This window comes from Microcaecilia unicolor, chromosome 7, assembly GCF_901765095.1.
Source record: "Microcaecilia unicolor chromosome 7, aMicUni1.1, whole genome shotgun sequence".
NCBI classification, from domain to species: Eukaryota; Metazoa; Chordata; class Amphibia; order Gymnophiona; family Siphonopidae; genus Microcaecilia; species Microcaecilia unicolor.
The window spans coordinates 42,202,319-42,223,274 of record NC_044037.1 but is presented as its reverse complement, the minus strand read 5'-3'; the positions used below and the strand labels follow the sequence as shown (position 1 = coordinate 42,223,274).

General features: G+C 39.9%; 1 protein-coding gene across 2 annotated transcripts in view; it reads left to right on the top strand.

Moving 5' to 3' along the window:
* Nucleotides 1–20,956, top strand: part of LOC115473998 (transmembrane 9 superfamily member 2-like) — a 176,755-nt gene that overhangs the window by 14,714 nt on the left and 141,085 nt on the right. Inside the window, exons 1-4 of one of the 2 annotated variants that reach the window (XM_030209258.1) lie at nucleotides 7,481–8,207; nucleotides 8,379–8,506; nucleotides 10,327–10,456; nucleotides 19,391–19,518. In XM_030209258.1, coding sequence (XP_030065118.1) covers nucleotides 8,460–8,506; nucleotides 10,327–10,456; nucleotides 19,391–19,518 — 305 coding nt within the window. In that variant the 5' untranslated portion in view covers nucleotides 7,481–8,207; nucleotides 8,379–8,459. Of the gene's footprint in view, nucleotides 1–7,480; nucleotides 8,208–8,378; nucleotides 8,507–10,326; nucleotides 10,457–19,390; nucleotides 19,519–20,956 lie in introns of those variants that run through there. The other variant, XM_030209257.1, reaches the window with a different exon arrangement.

The following is a 20,956-nucleotide window of genomic DNA, read 5'->3' as shown; positions in this document are numbered from 1 at the left end:
CCTGGCTCTCATCAAAACAAATTCCTCTTTTTTTTTTTTTGCTGTCCAACTTGTGGGGAACTGTGTTATTTTTCTATGTGGAGGCTTGGAGTCACGGAACATCAGACCAGTAAGTGATCAGTATTGTGTCCAGTGGCTACAAATTGAGCATGTTGAGGGCCACTACCTCAAAAACTACCCACTTTAGCCCACCACCATTCTGGCTTCAGAACTCAATATACTCATTCACAACAAAGCTGTTGTCGAAGTTCCTCCTTCCTAACAAGGAACAGTTTTATTCAGGCTTTTTTTTTTTTTTTTTGTTCTCATCCCCAAGAAGACTGGTGCTCTCTATCCTATTTTAGATTTTCAAAATCTCACTTTACATCAAGAGAGATTTCAAAATGAACTCCTTAGCCATGATACCACCCTTACTGGAAAAGGACAACTGGTTAGCATTCCTGGACCTCAAGGATGCCTACACCTTTATTCCTATTACCTTCAGCATTGGCCAACCGTTTTAATGTTTCTCCATAGTCGCTACTCGTACAGAGTCCTTCTCTTTTGGCCTTTCTTTGGCACCTAGAGCCTAGAGTGTTCACCAAGTGCCTAGTAGTTGTAACAGTTTACCTTTGCCAGTGAGGCCAATTTGTTTACCTGTATCTCTACTGGCTCCATTAACTCAATCAGGAACGTCAAGAACTCAAATTCAAATCACTCTGCAAGCTACCATCTCTTCAAATGCTTGGATTCCTCATCAGCAAAGAAAAAATCTAGACTAGAACCCACATATCTTACATTTATAAGAGGGTTTAGATGCTCAAAATTCAAAAACCTACCTAACACGACTCAGGTCATTTTTCAACTGCAATTGTCTATTCATATCACATTGTCCAAAAGCATCCTCAAGCTCTTAGGCCACAATGCAGCTACTGTTTGTTGTCCCATTCACACATGGTAAAATGGCGTATGTACACTGTACAAACAGAGTAACAGTCTCAATGCCTTCTCATGTCTGATACAGCATGTCGTTATCACAATCTGGTCTCAAATCTAACTCGGTACAACTCTATCCAGCGAACATTGCAGCCTATCTCATCACATCCTCTGATCTCAAGATTTTATGAATGTCTTTAATCTCCAAACAGCGAGATCCACCTCAAAGGGTCTGCAACTTTAAAATCTCTAACTTCAGTAAGAAGAGTTGGTGAACTTCAATCTCTAGTCACATTCTCCATATACCCAGTTTTTTCCTAACAAAGTAATTCTTCAGACTCTTCCTAAATTTCTCCCTAAGATTGTAACTAATGTCCATTACACTACCATCCTTTTTTTTTTTCTTTTTTTTATTTCTAGCATTTATACCCCGCTCTTTCCCGCTCAGTGGCAGGTTCTCCCCCTCCCCTTCCTTTTGATTCTTCTGCAGAGCAGTCTGTTCATTATTTTAGTACAGGAGTGCGCTTTTTACAGTCTATCTTAAGTCAAATGTTATCAGAAAGTCAAACCAACTATTAGCTAAATTCCAACAACCCTGCTTGTTCTGTTGGAAGTAAACAATCTCCTTATGTGTACCAGACTACATAACTTGCTATTGTCAACAGCTGGGATTACCTCCCCCTTTAACAAGTGGAATTCGATTATAAGCAAAGGCTGCATCTGTAGTCAACCTTAGAAACACACTTTTATTTTATTTGTAAAGCAGCAACACTGTCATCTGTGCACATCTTTATTAAGCACTACTTTCCCTTAATCTGGAGGGAAAGATTCTGATTCTTTTAATTTTGTCTGAAAAATAAAAAGCTAAATTATCAGATATTAGACAAGGCTGTGAGTCGTCAAATTTTTTTTTTTTTATCAGCAGTAGTTAATTTTTGGAACAGACCAATGATTTTTTCTGATCCAATAGATTGTCCTCTATTTGAGTAGCATAATAATCTCGCTTGGCAGATTGCAGAGCAGGTTTATATAAGTTAAGACTTTTTTTTTTTCCATTCATGCCTAGCGATTACGGTTTTTTTTTTTTTGGTCTTGCTCCATTGATGATCTAGCTTTTGGCATTGCCTTTTTTTTTTTTTAAACTCAAAAAGTTCTTTCTTATACCAAGTAACTTGATGTTTAGATTTTAATTTACTATTTAAAGAGAAATTGCATCAGTAATAGAGGAAAGAACATTGTGACAGATAGTCAAGTGATCTGAAGTGGTAGATTTAAATCTAGCTGAGAAAGGAAACTTAGTCCAAAATTTAGATGGATTTATTTTGTGCCTAACAGTGACAAGATAGACGCGGATAACGAATTAGAAATGGATAAAAAGAGTGTAAATTCAGCCAAAAAGTGTTCAGACCACAGGACTGGCTTCCAAACAACATCCTTAATTTCTAAATGAGAAACTGGTCCTGTAAAAACTGAAATCTAGTCTATTGTGTGACCTTTTTCCTGAGTAACCTATGGAGCAGAAATTGATAAGGCTTGAATATCTAAGATTGTGAGGCTAAAGATTTTCTTTCAATCCAGCTTTTTCAAGATGAAGATTAATGTTGCCCAATAAAAGCATAGAATCTACACACAAAAGTTGTTAAATAAAATCAATGAATGAATGATTGTCTAATAGTATTCCAAGGACCAGGAGGGCAATAAACCACAAAACCTGCAGAACCCTGTAGCGAGGAGTCATGAAACCTATAGGAACAAATCTCAAGGCCTGAGATGCTGGGAGAATCGATCAAATCCAATTTGTAAAAACTTTTATAGATAATTGCTAGACCTCCTCCCTTTTTATCTTATCTTGGGTGACTTAAAATTTTATATCCAGGTGGGCACAAATTATTCAAAATAAAAGTATCAGTGGCCATAGGCTAGGTTTCAGTAGTAAAAGCAAAGCCAGCCTGCGTCTTCTCTACAAGTTCCTTAATAATGTCATACTTATTTCTGACCATGCATTAAAATAAATACCAGGAATTGGTTGAAATGATGGTTGACTGTCTAGATGTACAATTGTAGGATAACAGATTGCTAGAGCAAGTTTTTGATTTGAAAGCTTTCCTATGATTGTGAAGTGGTCTATTACCAATAATAACCTCAATAGGTTTATCAAACAGTCTGGTTGAAGATAGTTTACGATATACAGAATTTTGATGAAAATGTAATTCTTGAATATGCTGAGAATGATCGTCTACATGCACCCCCCCACCACCACCAAATTTAATATAATAATCAGCCAAAAGGTAGAAAGGGGCTGTGTTGGTAGATGGTTGGTGATATGGAAGGGTGTTGATGCTGGGGGCAGGTGAGAGAAGAGATCTGATGTTGGGTCTGGGAGAAGTTTGCTAGTGCCAAAATGTTGTCTTAGGCCATTTGAATAGAATCCCCCCTAAAAAGCCATTAAAATGTCACACAAATAACTTTTTCTTAGAAAATTTCCTCCAACTTAAACTGGTAAAATTACAAATAAATGCCTAGGATTATATACCTGTTTTTTTAAATTAAGAAAATTGCATAGTAATGACATCTTGTTCTGGTCCTAAGAAAATTCTCCTGACTTTAAGTTTGTAATACATCATTGGACTGTCTTGTTAAATCAGTGCTATACAGTATGATGGTTCTAAGTATAACTGAGTGATTTGCAGAAGATACACTAGATGTACTAGAAACGTTTAATTTTTGCATGGTTAGGCTCTTAGGTAGAAAACTAAGATCCAGAAACTTCAGAGTAGCATTTTCAGAAGTGCTTCCTGTTCCATGTGGAGGACCCATGAACTCTGGAGTCTCGGTGCGTAGTTGGGATGATAGCGCAGGGAGTAGGGTTTTAGATTGTTGGGAACTGGCAACATTCTGTGAAAGGAGGAGCATATTCATGAAGGTGGAATCAGGCTGCTGGCATCAACACTTAAAAAGGAGATAAAGCAGCTTTTAAACTGGAAACTGGGGGAAAGCTGACAGTTGCTCAGAAGAGCATGGTTCAGAACAAGCTGTCTTTGAAGGATATCAACATAACAGGGAAGATAGGGCATCCGTATTAGTGAGGTTTCAATAAAGGCCATAGTAGACCAGGGGGCTCATTTTCAAAGTAACCTGGAACTTTGTAAGTCTAAGTGCTTTGAAAATACGCCTCCAGGTGTCTTAAGAACAGGCAGATTTGATAGCAAATGATCGCTGTCAACTGTTGAGAATGTTAATAGGAATAAAAACCACTGTTTGAAGTGTATGTATGCAAATGCTAGAAACCTAAAAAATAAGATGTGAGAGAATATATAGCATTAAATGAAAACATAGATATATTATCTCTTGAGACTTGATAGAAGGAAGATTGGGACACTGTAATACCAGAGTGCAGATTATATTGCAGTGATAGGGTGGATCAGATTGGTGAAGGGATAGCTCTATTTGTTAGAGGGCCTTGAATCAAATAGATAAAAGAAATTAACAGGACACAAAATACACCTTGGAATCCTTATGGATAGAAATTCCATGTGTAAAGGGGAAAAGGATAGTGATAGGAGTTTTTTACTGTCCACCTGGCCAAAATGAACAGACAGATGCATAAATTAGGAAAGCTAACAAAATGGGTAATAATAATAATAAAAAATTTCAGTTACGTTCAGTCAATATTGGGGAACATCGGGGTATGCTAGGTAGTTGAAGTCCTAGATGAAACAAAGGATTGATTTATGGAGCAACAAGATCCAATGAGAGCGGGAGCAATTCTAATCTAGTCCTTGGTGGACTTGGTGCAAGAGATAACGATACTGGGGCCACTTCATATGAACGTCACATAATCAGATTTGATTTACTAACCAGGTTAAGTATACACATGAACAGGGGTGTAGCCAGACCTCGAGGAGGGAGAGGGCCAGAGCCCAAGGTGGGGGAGCACATTTTGGTTGATGCCCCCCCCCCCCGCCGCTGTACATTGCCAGCTGACTTCATCCAGCACTGGTCTCCGGTGCCACCACATTGCCTGCCCTTCCCTCTCTTCCCCTCGCGTCCGGCACGCTCTTTTTAGTGAAACTGAGCATTCTCAATTTCACTAAAAGGAGCATGCCTAACGTGAGGGGAAGAGAGGGAAGGGCAGGCAGTGTGGCGGTGCTGCCACAGAGCAGCACTGGACAAAGTCTTTGGCTGGCACAGAGCAAATTCGGGGGGGGGGGGGGGCAGGCCCCCACGGTCCCACCTAGCTACGCCACTGGCTTCAACACCAAATGGGGCAGTCTTCCTCAGGAACGCTTAGACAAGCTTTGGAGCCCAGAGGACAGGATTTTATACTCTGGAAATGCCAAAAGCTTGGAACTGTTGCTGTTTAACATTTATAAATGATCTGGAAATAGGAACAAGTGATGTGATTAAATTTGCAGATGACACAAAACTGTTAAAAACACATGTGAACTGTGAAAAATTGCAGGAAGACCTTATGAAATTGGAAGACTGGGCATCTAAATGGCAGGTGAAATTTAATGTGGACAAATGCAAGGTAATGCACATTGGGAAGAATAATCCAAATCATAGTTACCTGATTCTAAAGTCCACCTTGGGGATCAGCACCCAAGAAAAAAGATCTAGGTGTCATTGTAGACTATGTGCTGAAATTGTCTGCCCAGTGTGTGGTGGCGGCTAAAAAAAGCAAACAGAATGCTAGGAATTATTAGGAAAGGGATGGCAAATAAGACCATTATAATTCCTCTATCGCTCCATGGTGTGGTCGCCATATCTCAAAAAAGATTTAGCAGAATTAGAAAAGGCTCAAAGAAGAGCGACCAAAATGATAAAGGGGATGAAACTTCTCTCATATTAGGAAAGGCTGAAGCGGTTAGGGCTCTTCGGCTTGGAAAAGAGATAGCTGAGGGTGAGAGATGATTGAGGTCTATAAAATCCAGAGTGGATTAGAACGGGTAAAAATAAATCGATTTTTACTTTTTCAAAAACTACAAAGGACTGGGGGACACTCGTTGAAGTTACATAGAAATACTTTTAAAACAGGAAGAAATATTTTTTCACTCATTGAATAGTTAAGCTCTGGATTGGAACTCATTGCCAGAGGATATAGTAACAGCTGTTGAAGGTAATACTCTACTCAAGGTGAGATCCCACCATGGAGCGATACAGATGTATTATATCAGGCTGCAAGGGTGGAGGCAGAAGAGGAGATACTGTGGGAGGGATCAAGGAGGGGAGTGGCAGCTTGGACATGAGTGAGAGGAGGATAGTGAGTACAGAGAGTAGGAATATGGTGTGGAGCAGTAGCCCACTGCTAGTGCAGCGTCCTGAGAACCTGTGGAACTGGGTTCAATTCCCACTGCAGCTTCTCATGATTCTGGGCAAGTCACTTAATCCTCCATTGCCCCAGGTACAAAATAAGTACTTGTATATAATATGTAAACTGCTTTGATTATAACCAAAGAAAGGCAGTATATCAAGTCCCTTTCCCCTTTAATGTGGCGTATATGAAAGGGACTAGGAGGCTGGGAATGGAATGAGATGCGGAAATGAGAACAATAAGGTATGTGTGAAGGACCTGAAAATTAAAAAGAAGGGTGAGAGGGAGTGAAATTTGAGTAGACAAAGGCAGAGAAAAGAACTGAAAGGAAAAGATCAATATGTAAGACAAGCTTAGTAAGGGAATGGAACAAGACAGGAAAGAGAAGAGGCAAATGTAGAGCAGCCACTGGAAAGAGAATTAGCAGAAGACAAGCAGAAAAGAGAAATTGGGATAAACATGATGAGAAAATAAAATATCCAGATAGCAAAGGTAGAAAGTGTTTAAAAACATATTACAGTAAGTGGAATATTTTATCTTTGGTTTATGTGGATTTGCAGATGTCTTTGTTTTATATTTAGTATAAAAGGGATTGCATTTGCTTGCATTTCTCCAGTGTTCCGGTATTTGCCAAGTTTAATTTTTGGGGGGTTCCCAGTTCAGTTTTGGTCTTCATATTTCTATTTCTAACTTGTGAACACTTGTTCTGTATTTGGTGAAAGTCTGATGTGTTTTGTCTGAATAAGTCATTTAGGGCCCTGTTTACCAAGGTGCGCTAGCATTTTTAGTGTGCGCTAATGCTAGAGACACCCATAGGATTATATGGGGTGTCTAGCATTTGCGTGCACTAAAAATGCTAGGGTGCCTACAACACAGTTTAGTAAACAGGGCTCGTAGTTATTGTGTAGTAGTAATGGTGGGTGGGGAGGGGCAGGAAGGAGAAGGGATCGGATCAGGAGGCCACCTCCTTAATTTCTTCCCCAGGCGTGCCTTGTGGCTATCTTCGGCCAGGTGGGTTTTAGGGTTGCAAACTTTCATATAGAGATCCTTTTCTGTCCTGTTGCAGCTGACTTTGATTTGGACAGTGACTTATTTTTTTAGCAAAGGTTTTTAATTTTCATGTGACTCGGGCAATCTCTTTCAACATTTTCTAGGAAATTGAAGTTTTGGGTTAAACTGAATGCTGCATAAACGGGACAGGTGCATAGTTCTCTTGCTTTCTAAAAGTGACAAATGCATTCTGATAAATCTGGTACTGCAGCCAGCAGAACAAGACAAAGGGGAAGAAGCTTGCAAGTTCTCCTCTGGGTGCAGGATTAAGGAGGCAATTGAGGCAGCATATATTCTCAGCAATAAGATGGCTCCTGAGGATTTCCAGACTCATTTGACCAGATTTTAATCGACCTGAGCAGAGTTTGAGACAGTAATTGCAGAGGATATCTGTAAAATAGCAACATGGTCATTGCTGTATTCTTTACAGAATTGATGGCTCAGCCAGAGAAGATGGTGTCTTTGGCAGAGTGTTGGTGGAGGAAGCATTGTTTTCCTCCCACCTGGGGGGTAGATCTTTTGTATGTCCTGTTGGTTTTGACTAGACTAGGTTGACGAAAAGGAAGGTGAAACTTTGTTGTTAGCTTTTGATTTTTTTTCCTTGAGTCTTCTAAACCAGTCCAGGACCCGCTGGGGAAAACTGCAGTAGTAGAGAGATGTTCTGGTGTTCTGTCTTGTTCCCTCCAGTGTTTTCAGTGGCTCAGTGTTTATTTCTGATTAGACAATTTTGCAAAGGACTCCCTTGGGGGAATTTGTTTGATGTTTTGAATATAGTTTTAGTTTTGATGTTACAAGTCTAGGCTGCATTACTCGTTATACTGGTGGTGTTGCTGGGAGAGTTGAGCTTCTCTGTATCCATCTGCTGTAGTGGGTCATAACCAGTTGATCTGGACTTGTCTAGCAGGACTGAAGAAAAGGAAGCTAGCAGGTATGGCCAAAATTTCACCATTTACAAGAAATTGTTAGTCATTTTAAAATCGTAGACTAAAATGTTCTAAAGACAAATGTTTTTTCTTCGCTGTTACGGTTTTCTGTCTTGCACTCTTGTAGACTGGCTGAGTGACTTGTTTTCTCCCCCTTTCTCCCTTTTTACTTCTAGTTTAAGCTTGGTGAAGAGGAAGACTGTAAATTAACTTGTTTCAAAACTTATGACCCTGCAGTGGACAAGGATGTGGGCAAGATGGCTTTCTTAAAGAAAGGAATGCAACTGAATTATCAGCATCACTGGTAAGTTGATATGTATGAGTCTGTAAAGGGCAATGGAAAAATGAATGAAATTTTAGCATAATTTAATGAACCATGGCCTTTATGTCAAGACGCTAATATATTTTTATAGGGTTTTATAATACAGTTTTTAATTTGAGTACGATTCATTGCATAATTCAGTTATATTGTTTCAATAAACTGGCTACTAACTTGCTGATAGAAATCTTTCAACTATTGTTTAAACAAGTGATTATCTTTACTTTCTTGTTGTTTTACTTTCTCTAGGAGGAAAAGGCTTCAGATGCTCGGCTGTTTTTACTTTTGTAATTTGTTGGGTGGACTTCCTCATCAGCCTAAAAATCTCCTGTGTGTAAAACTTATTGATTTTTTTTTTTAATTATTTTTTCAAGTTTTTAAAATTATTTCTTGTTCAATTCTTTCTCAAACTTTCAGAATTCATAAATAATTTTCAAAAGGACACCATAGTCACTTAGCTTTGTTAATGTGCCATTAGCCTTGGTTTGCTCAACAGAGCGCCTCCGTTTCGCTGTTTCTTCAGGAGACAAACCGTACTGTACAACTTCCTCAGTGTCCCTAGTTAATTTCCTTGAATGTCTCTTAATTAATTAGAGACACAGAGGAAGTTGTGCAGTATGGTTCGTCTCCTGAAGAAGCAGCGAAACGGAGGCGCTCTGTTGAGCAAACCAAGGCTAATGGCACATTAACAAAGCTAAGTGACTACGGTGTCCTTTTGAAAATTATTTATGAACTAGTAAAAAAGGCCCGTTTCTGACACAAATGAAACGGGCGCTTGCAAGGTTTTCCTCGGAGAATGTATGTTTGAGAGAGTGTGTGTGAGAGTGCATGAGAGAGAGTGAATGTGTGAGTGTGTGTGTGTGACAGAGAGTGAGACTGAGTGCGAGTGTGTCTGTGAGAGAGTGTGCGAGAATGAGAGTGTGTGCGAGTGCGTATGTGAGAGACAGTGAGAGAGAGAGAGTGTGTTTCACACAGATACAGTGTGTGCGAGAGAGAGAGTGTGTGTGAGACACAGACTCTCTGTGAGACTGAGTGTATGAGACCAAGAGAGTGTGTGAGTGACTGTGTGACACATAGAGAGTGAATGTGATACAGTGTGAGACATAGTGTCTGAGAGACAGTGTGTGAGAGTGAGAAAGACATTGAATGTGTGAGAGAGAGAGAGTGTGTGTGTGACAGAGATACGCCCCCCTCCCTCCCTCCCTCCCTCTCTCTGGTGTCAGGCCCCCCCCCCCCTCTCTCTCTCTGGTGTCTGAGCGTTACTGTGCAGGACGCTGAGCTCTGGCGGTGCTTCAAGGAACTGACCAATCCTATTTAATAGAATGCACCTCCAACATTCTGAAGCCGAGAAACCTCGTGTGGTTGGTCACTTCTGCTTGTGATGAACCCGGAAGTACATGATGTCAATTCAGGAGATGGATACAGAGAGCAGGAATGCATCAGCCATGCAGTCAGCTTCAGAATGTTGGAGGTGCGTTTTATTATATAGGATTCTGAAAGTTTTGAGAGAGAATTGCACAAGAAATAATTTGAAAAAATAATAAAAATCAATAAGCTTTACAACATAGGAGGTTTTTAGGCTGATGTGGAAGCCCGCCCGGCAAATTACAAAAGTGAAAACAGCCAAGCATCTGTAGCCTTTTCCTCCTAGAGAAAGTAAAACAACAAGAAAGTAAAGGTAATCACTTGTTTAAACAATAGTTGAGAAATATTTCAGTTATAGTTAGATATTTACTTCTTGGATGTAAGAATCATTTATATAGCTGTGCAGTCAGAGAGCTATTTATTTATTTTTTTGCTTGCAGGATCATTGATAACATGCCTGTGACGTGGTGTTACGAAATGGAAGATGGCCACCAATATTGCAATCCAGGATTTCCAATAGGCTGCTTTGTAACTCAAGATGGCCGAGCAAAAGATGCTTGCGTTATCAATGTAAGTTGTCATAGTTCTCTAGCTCTTAGTAAAAAAGTTAATGATTCTGAAACATTTTTATGAGATTTTCTTTTGCACTCATCTTCCTGATGTACGTTCTTGGTGGTGAGGTGTGGGGGCACTGGGTGAAGAGATAGCTAAGGCAAATTGGCTAATTGGAAATTGATTGTGGAATTGTTAGACATTGACTGATACCATACCGGTGCACAGTACTCTACAGCACTAAGCTTTCTTTGTTTTATTCTCTGAAAGACATATTGGGATTCTCTTATTACTGTGGATTCCGGTTTAGGAGTGAGAGTGGGTGATTTTTAAATTTAGAGGTAAAGGTTAAGATAAGGACAATGACTTCTACAGAAGACTCCTGACCCTTTGGAACTTCATCTTAGGTTAGAAGTTGTATCTCTACCTTAAAAGAATTGAAATAAAATTTTAAGGATGGTCTCCAACCTTACCCTTCACACACTCACCCCAGTTTGTTTTTCTTATGGATTCAGCGACATATAGTACTGGCCTGTTATTTATCTAATTTGTTAACGCTGGAGTTAAAACATTTTGGGAAAGACTTGTCCATTCCATCCAAATGATGATTTTCTTTCTTAGAGCGGGGTCTCATTCTTGTGTGTATACTAAATTAGTTGCTTGTTCCTCAGTCCCACCTATAAACCTCAGTTAGGCTGTCTTGATCATGGCCTCACTTGTTTTTTTTTGTGTGTGTGTGTTTTTTTTTTTTTTAAAGTTAGAGGTAGAGAACGACATGGTTACCATTACCTCAGAATTACTGCGGATGCATAAACAAAACTTTTTACTGCCCCCTGGGAATGGTAAAAAGCCTTGTTCTGTGGTTAAAAAAGCCTTTGCTCCATGCCTGTCCTCCTCCCCCGCATATCTGTGACCTCTTTCTGCCTGCTGCTTGTAATTTACATGTTCCCGCAGCCTGGCAGTGATTCACACAGGCGGGCTTGGTGGCCTTCGTTCTGCCCTCTCTACTGCAACTTTTGTTTTAACATACATAGACAAATGTAGGCAGATACAACACAGCCCTATCCATGCCATCCACTCCCCCAGAGATCCTTTGTACTTGTCCCAAGCTTTCTTGAATTCAGGTACTGTTTTTGTCTCCTCCACTTTCACTAGGAGGCTGTTTCACAAATTCACCCCCCTTTCCGTGAAGTATTTCCTCAGGTTACTTCTTAGTCTATCCCCTGCTACCTTCATCCTATGCCCCCTCATGCCAGAGCTTCCTTTGACTGCTAAACAGGAAGTTGCAGTAGAGAAGGCAGGATGTGGCAGAAGGAAGGCCATTGAGCTGGCCTGTGGGAATTGCTGCCAAGCCACAGGAACATGTAAAGTACAAGCAGTGGGTAGAAAGAGATGCTAAACCCCTGGGGAGAAGGTAACTATGATTCGGATTATTCATCCCAATGTGCATCACTTTGCATTTGTCCACATTATAGTTCATCTGCCGTTTGGATTCCCAGCCTTCAGTTTCCTAAGGTCTTCCTGCAGTTCTTCACAATCTGCATGTGTTTTGACAACTTTGAATAGTTTTGTATCATCTGCAAATTTAATCAGCTCACTTATCATTCTACTACTACTACTACTTAACATTTCTAGAGCGCTACTAGGGTTACGCAGCGCTGTACAATTTAACAAAGAGAGACAGTCCCTGCTCAAAGAGCTTACAATCTAATAGACAAGTGAACGGTCGGTCCGATCGGGGCAGTCAAATTGGGGCAGTCTGGATTCACTGAACGGTAAGGGTTAGGTGCCGAACGCAGCATTGAAGAGGTGGGCTTTAAGCAAAGACTTGAAGATGGGCAGGGAGGGGGCTTGGCGTAAGGGTTCAGGAAGGTTGTTCCAAGCATAGGGTGAGGCGAGGCAGAATGAGCGGAGCCTGGAGTTGGAGTTGACTTCCAGATCATTTATAAATATGTTATAAATAGTGGAGTACCAATCCCTGTGGCACTCCACTATTCACCAAAAGCTTTCTGAATATCTAGATAAGCTACATCAACCGACTTGCCTTTATCCACACGTTTGTTCACGTCTTCAAAGAAATGAAGCAACTGGGTGAGGTAAGACTTCCCTTGGCTGAACCCATTCTGACTCTGTCCCATTAAACCATTTTTGTCTACGTGTTCCGTAATTTTATTCTTTATAATAACTTCTACTATTTTGCCCAGCACTGAAGTCGGCCTCACTGGTCTGTAATTTCCTGGATTGCCCCTGGAGCCCTTTTTAAAAATCGGCGTTATATTGGCCACCCTCCAGTCTTCAGGTACTATGGACTATTTTAGCGACAAATTACAGATCTCTAACAGCAGATAAGCAATTTCATGTTTTGAATTCTTTCTGTACCCTGGGGTGTATACCATCTGGACCAGGTGATTTTTATCACTCTTGTCGATTTGGCTCGGTATATCTTACCGAGATTTCTTTCAGTTCCTCCGCATCATCACTCTTGAAAACTGTTCCCTGTACAGGCAGATCTCTGACATCTTCTTCCATAAAGACGGAAGCAAAGAATTAATTCAGTTTCTCTGCTGTGGCCTTGTCTTCCCTGAGCACCCTTTTGCTGCTTCATGATCTAACGGTCCCACGGTTTCCCTCCCTGGTTTTCTGCTTCTGATATACCTGAAAAAGATATTACTATGAGTTTTTGTCTCGGCGGCAAGTTTTTGTTCATATTCTCTTTTAGCCGCCTTTTATCAATGCTTTGCATCTAGCTTGGCGATACTTATGTTGCTTCTTACTTTCTTCATTTGGATCCTTTTTCCATCCTTTGAAGGATGCCCTTTTGGCTCTAATAGCCTCTTTCACTTCACCTTTTAACCATGCTGGCTGCACTTTGCTTTTTTTTCCACCTTTTGTTAATATGTGGAATACATCTGGTCTAGGCTTCCATGGTGGTATTTTTAAACAATGTCCATACCTGATTTACAGTCCTAACCTTTGCAATCGACCCTTTATCTTATTTTAACAATTTTCCTCAATATTGTCAGTCGCCCTTTTGAAAAATAAATGCTGCTATAGTAGATTTCCTTAGTGACTTCACTCCGGATATTAGCTCAAATTGGATCATGTTATGATCACTGTTTCCCAGAGGATCCAATATCGTTACCTCTCGTACCATGCCATGCATTCCACTAAGGACTAGATACCCCTCTTGTCGGTTCTTGGACCAGTTTTTCCAAGAAAGTAATTGTTTACATCTAAGAATTTTACCTCCCTAGCAGTCCCTTATTTAACATTTATTCATCTAATACTGGGGTAATTGAAACCGCCCATTATTATAATGTTTCCCAATTTGCCAGCTTTCCTAATTTCTGTAAACATTTCTTCATCTGTCTTTTCGTTCTGTCCCAGTGGATGGTAGTATGGCCCTACCAGTATACTTTCCCTTCACACATGGAATTTCTATCCACAAGGATTCCACGCTACTATTTTTAAATTAGAATATTTATTTTGTTTGACTCAATTCCCTCTTTAACATTTAGCACAACCTCCCCTCCCCCAATTGATCCACTCTAACATTCTGATATAATTTGTACCCCGATAAGTGTCCCATTGATTGTCCTCCTTCCACCAGGCCTCTGAGATGCCTATTATATCTACCTTTTCATTTAGTGCTATATACTCCAACTCTCCCATCTTATGTTTAAGGCTTCTAGCATTTGTATATAGACACTTCAGATTGTTTGTTTTCCTTGCATCTACAGGCTGCTTTGAAGTTAATGGGGATAATTTGCATCCTTTACTCTATTCTCCCGTTGAACACTCCTGGCTTTCTTTTCACCATTATTGAAACCTCTCTATCAGGGTTCCCTAAAGAACCTGTGTCAATAGTATCATTCAAGGATACTTCACACCGAACCATGCGCTCATGGGTGAGTGTCTGCTTTCCCCCTCCCATTTAAAAGCTGCTCTATTTCCTTTTTAAAAATGTTAGCACCAGCAGCCTGGTTCCATTCCAGTTATGGTGGAGCCCATCATTTCCAAACAGGCTCTCCCTTTCCCAGAACGTTGCCCAGTTTCTAACAAATCTAAATTCCTCATCCCCTGCACTGAACTAGGCCCTGCTATGCCTTCTAGAGGCTATCTGTTTATGCTATAGGCTGTGGCAGAAAGTTCAAGTTTTAAAACTATGGGAAAAAGGGTATGGCGACTAGGTAATAAAGTTTGCTTTTTTTTAAATTCTAACTGTCTTTATCAATAAACCTACAATACCTCTTTTAAACCCCAACCTTTAAATCATTAAAGCACAGAGTAAAAAAATATTAACTTATCCAGAGAAACATCCTCTGCTCTCAGAACTTCAGAAAGAAAGTTACCTGGACCTTTCCTTCTTATATAGTTTTCATTCTAAGGGAACTGCTTCAAACAGAAGCTAACACTGTTACCAGGTTGCCCTATTATCTTCTTGTTTCTTTGATGGATTTATTTTATGGATATATCTGTGGCTCCACGTAGGATGTTGGAAGTGTGGTTCAAGTTTATAGACAGCCAAATAGCAATAAATAGCTGGGAAATGAAGCTTGTGACTATCAAGATAAGGGCAATAAGTGGTTGAGTCCCAGGCACATAGTTTGCCCACAGACACAGAATAGAAAAAGATCTTTAGTAAATCCAGTAGCTAAGAGCGCGCACACACACACAAAAAATCACTGTGGACTGTGTTGGAGTGGTGGAGAAGAAGCAAGAAGTCTCTGCTGGCTTCCACATTTATTTTATTTTTTACTTTAACAGTTTTTTATTGATGACCATAGAAAAGAGTACATCCAATCAAATGTATATACAAAGATACACATGAGGAACATATAGCAGAAGCGAAAAGGGAAAAAATAATCTGTCATCAAATATTACAAGTATCCCACCCCATCTCACTAAATGCTCGTGGCAGCTATCCTCTAATCCACATAGTAAACTGCACAAACGAGAAAGAGATACAAAGTATCAGTAGTCGATTCAAAACATGCAGTGGAACTAACTTACACAGTCATCAAGCTGTGAACAACTAAAATCCCTCATCTAATCATCACTACCACTGCTAACTTAATATACCCCATCCTCCCGCCACCTGGGCCCAACCCATCCCACCCATACCCAATCTCTGTAAAATGATGAACACTGTGTGTAGCAGAACAGAAAATCAATTTACAAGGAGACTGTGCTTTATACTATATCGTAGGCCCCCAAACCCTCACAGGGAGTTAGCCACTAAGCTGCATCCTCATGTATGCAAAGAATGTATGTAAGGCTGGCTTCTACATTTTAATAAAAATTTGTTGTGAGAATCAAAGAAAAAATATTAAGGTGATTTTTTTGTCTTTATTCCATATAGTGAGCGTATGCTTTTTATAGAATCATACAATGAAAATATGGAACCAGAATCCAAACGTTAGTGACCAATTACCATATCAAGGAAACGCCGATTTCCAACCAGGATTGGAAAAAGGGCTAGTTGAGAGCTGGTCAACACAAGGCATTACCTTAATTGAACATTTAACTAACGAAGAGGGTGGCTTATATAGTTTTCAAGACTTACAACAAAGGTTATCTTTAATTCATAAAGATTACTTTGCATATAGACAATTACATCATTATTGGTCTAGTCTAGATTGAGAAGCTTTAAGAACAAAGCTGGGTCAGAAGATTCGAGATCTCCTTCAAGGGGATGCCTATGGCCAGGTCTCAATCTGTAGTTTACACAAAGTTCTGTTATCTCTTAAACCCCCTCGTAATTACGAGCTACTTAGACTGGCTTGGAGTAAAGATTTGGGATATGAATTGAAGAGAGTAAATTTTGCAAAGATAATAAACGACATCCCAAAGCAAGTAGGTAGTGCCGAGCTTCAGGAGAGCCAGTAAAGGGTAATACACAGGGGATACATGTCTCGGATGCAAGCAGCAAGAGCAGGATGGCTATTGGATGTTCCATTCTGTAAATGTAAAAGTGGGAGCAATACTTTGGTGCATGCCTTTTGGAGATGTGCAAGAGTTCAACCATTTTGGAATGCAGTGTGGAAGTATTTAGAGCATCTTCTTGGCCAAAAAATAATACATTCTTGAAAAGGAGTGCTATTAAATAAACGGGAGGCTTATGGGGTCTCAGATAAAAACTTAGGTCGTTTATTGAACAAGGCCTTTGCAGTGGGGAAAAATGTATACTCAAACATTGGATGCAGAAGGAACCTCCGTTCTTTTGGTACTGGAGAAATTGTTTCCACGAATTGATGCTCTGGGATGCGCGGGCAGCCATGGTTACTCCAAAGAGAAGAAAGGCCTTTTATGATATTTGGAATACCTATTTACAGACCATTTCCCACAAAGCAAGAAGTGCTGTTCTAAATAAGCTCCATAAGTTGTAGAGGAACAGTCATAGGTACTAGGAGTTCTGTAATTCTCTACAGGGGAGGATTGGGTGAAGGCCAGGGAAGGAAGAGCTGAGCCTTATGTAGGCGATAACAGAAGTAATCGAACAATAGGTTAATTTGGCAACAATTACAGTTTTGAACAGTATAAGAGGTTGGAGAGGGACTCAGGAAAATAGAATCTATGAAGTATGGAGGAAAGCTTTTCATGTGTAGGGAGGGTGGGGTGAGGAGATTGGCAAAATTGAGGTAATATTGCATACTGGTTAATATAAGGTAATATTCGATTTTCATATGGTTCTATTCAGTTCCTTCGGGAACTTAATATTTAGTTTAAAGTTAAAATAGGTAGGGGGGGTAGGAGGGAGAAAAATGTTAAATGTTTGATGATAGAGCTAAATGCTGGATATTTGTAACTGTGTTACGAGATTTCGATGGTTGTATTTGGAATCTTATGTTTTGTATGCAGAATCATCAATAAAAATTATTGAACATATAGAATCATACAAGATAGCAGCAATAATTACTGTAAGAAACATTATATTGACAAACAGATTTTGAAATATATTATGTAGTTTCTCAACCAACTGCAACCTGCAGTGAGTGTGGGTGAGGCTTGTATTAAGTTTGAGTATCTGGGGAAACATTTGTTGTGCTCTGAGTCAAGATACCAAGGCAGGACGGAAAGGTTTTGATGATAGCATCTGAAAAACCTAAGCTCCTCTTAGTCTAGTAAGAGTATCTGTAATAGTCTCAGGAGGGGAAAAACAAGATAAATAGATATCTAAAAACTGTTTAAAAAAATTGTATTGTCTTACACTATGATGTGTAAAGCCAAACATGATTTCTTTAGCGACTGTTTGGATGATTAATGATAGTGCAGTAAAGCATTGGTTTTATCTATATATCTGGAGGAAGAATGTTTTTGACGTTAACATATTTACATGACTCAGCACTAAGAAACCGATGATCTCCTGGATAGATCGAATGAGGCGTTTTTCGGACATGCTGCAGGTTAAGAGCATTATGAGCATTATGGTGCATGTGAACACTAAGGAGTGAGTTGGCTCTGCATTCATGTAGTAGGGACTAGGAGCTAAGTTTCTTCCCAAGTGTTATGTGGGCAAGCAGGTGCTTATCTGGGAGCACATTCCTTGCAGAAGGACTCTGCAGGTTGCTAACCAGGGGCGTAGCCAGCCCTCATGGTGGGAGGGGGCCAGAGCCCGAGGTTGGGGGCACATTTTGAGTGCCGCCTCGCCTCACCTCCTTGCCGCTTCCCCTCACAAACAAATACCTTTGCTGGCGGGGGTCCCCAACCCCCGCCAGCCAAAGCCTTCTTCAGCGCCGGTCTCCGGCGCAGCCGCGTTCACTGCCTGCCCCCTGCTTTTCTTTCTTCTTGCTCCTCCTGTGCACACTGAACAAGAAGAAAGAAGAGCAGGGGGCAGGCAGCAAATGCGGCTGCGCCGGAGACCGGCGCTGAAGAAGGCTTCAGCTGGCGGGGGTTGGGGATCCAAACCAGGGGCCTGGATGAAATTTGCGGGGGCCCAGGCCCCTGTGACCCCCCATAGCTACGCCATTGGTGCTAATGTAAGAATTTGGAATTCCTGTAGTAAACAACCCTTGAAATATGGAGATATGACAAAAAAAAAAACCTTCTCCACAGAAAGGTGGTAGGCTTAGTCTTCTTAATGGTGTGCATCCTTAGGAAAATAGACTCGGAGGAGTGTTTTCAAATTAACTGTGCTGACTTCAGCTCAAGAGAGGATGATAATGAAAATGACAGCACTTTCTTAGTGTCTGCTCTACACTGAAGCTAACGTCTGCTTCTGAATACCATAACTCAATATTTTTATCAAGTTTTCATTGACACCATATATATATATATTTTTTTTTTGGGGGGGGGGGGGGATTCTATAACTGGGCACCACAGATTTGGTGCCTAGATTTAGTGTGTTCAGTACTAATACTGTAACTGGTATCCTGACACCTAGATTCTGTTATAAAATACTAGCATCAGTTCACATCTTCTACATTTAGGCACTCTCACTTTCATCAATAGCAGGCATAAATGTGAGTGATACATCGTTCTCTTTTTAAAATACGTGTTAATGTTGGACACAGCCATGCCCAGCCCATGATCTCTCCCTGTGCATTCCTGCTTGCGTTTATATGCTAAGTGTGTTTTGCTCTCTAAATTGCCAGTTAGCACCAACAGTCATGTATATAAGCGCTAGTACTCTGTAACTTACATGTGCACTCAGCATGTAAATGAAGGTGAAGAGTTGTAGAATGAGGGGACATATGGCTTGTCTTCTACATTTCCAAATATAGGTTTTAAGAGTGGTGGATTTTTTTGGAAGTCTGCTCCCCTCAAAAAATACGTGTATGTATATGCACTTATAAATATTGATGGTACCTAGTATAGTTTCTAAGAGCAGTTGCTTTTTTGGCAGTTGCTCTTAAAATCTGTAGTAGGTATCATCCGTAGATTGAGTGGGTTTGGGAAAAAAAAAAAAAACAAGCAGTAGAATGGACGACTTTATTATTTTTTTTTTTTCAGTCTGAGTTTAACAAGAAGAATACTTTCTATCTCTTCAACCATGTTGACATTACTATCACCTACCATAGTGGGGCCGGGGAGAATTGGCCTGGTGCACGACTGGTTGCGGCAAAGCTTGTTCCAAAAAGGTAAGCTGTTCTGCTACCATGACTTTACAGAGAACGTATTCATTTAGAAATTGGTAGTATTTGGATCCAAACCTTGCATATATATATAGAGAGGATTTATTATTTGGAGCCATATATTTGTTTTACAGCGTTAGAGATTTCCTTAACAGCAAAAGAACATAAGAATAGACATACTGGGTCATACCATTGGTCCGGCCTAGTGTCCTGTTTCCAACTGTGGCCAATCCAGGCCACAAGTACCTGGCTGAATCCCAAATAATAGCAAGATTCCTTGATCTTTATTTTGTTCTTCATTCACTCATTTTAACCACTTCCCCTCTCACAGCTTCTGCTGTAATTTTGTCCTGAATTGTCTTGACTGGACTGTAAACTCTTTAAAAAGGCTTTTTTATAGGTTCTAACTCCAGTTGTTAAGAACAGTAATATCAGTATAGTTGATAGTTAACAACTATTGCCCTGTGGCATCAATCCCTCTGTTAAGTTAATGGAGGGATTGGTGATAAAACAATTAACCTCTTTTTTTTTTTTTTTTTTTTTTTTAATTTGATTTACTTCATGATTCACAATCTGGTTTCTGACTGTTTTTCAGTACAGAAACAGTTCTTGGTGCATTAATAGCAAAGGGTAGATGCTCTTGGGTAAAGGCCAAAGGTCTATACTTTTACAATTTGATCTACCAAGTGCATTCAGTCTCGTGGAACATCAGCTGATTCTGAACATTTTAGATAGCTTTGGTATAGGTTGTAAAGTGCTGTCGTGGTTAGAGGGTTTTCTTACCATTAGAACTATAGTGTGAAATTTAAGAAGAATTTGTCTGAATCTTGGAATGCTGGTTGTGGGGTCCCATAAGGCTCCCCTTTATCACCATCATTTATTTAACATCCTGATGTCATCTCTGGGCCATACAATGGTTTTGGCTGGCTTTAAAGTGTTCAACTATGCTGATGATATAACAATTTTGCTTTCAGTTGCTTAAACAGGAACAACTGCAGTTAGAATAAAATAATGTATTTCACTTTTGGAAACATGGATGGATTCATGTTCACTTTCTAAAGCTTAAGAGAGAAAACTAAGGTTTTTGCTTATAGGTCAGTCTAGCAACATATGGAATGATAGCTTGTTAAAACCAAGTGGTCAGCATTTTTTTCATTTTGACAGTAATAAGATTTTAGGAGTTACTTTATCCGGATTGTTAATGTTGGAGTCCCATGTGAATTTCTCTTATTAAAAAGTCCTTTTTTTTTTCTAATGAAAAAACTTAGGAAAATTAGAAATATGTTCGATACGTCTACATTTATGTACAAAACCTGCTTTTGTCAGTCCTTGATTACTGTAACAGTATTTATACAGGTTGTCAGAAGAATCTCATGAATACAATTCAGAGGGCTCAGAACATTGCAGCATGCTGTTTTCCCCCCAAGCTTGTAAGCCCGACAGT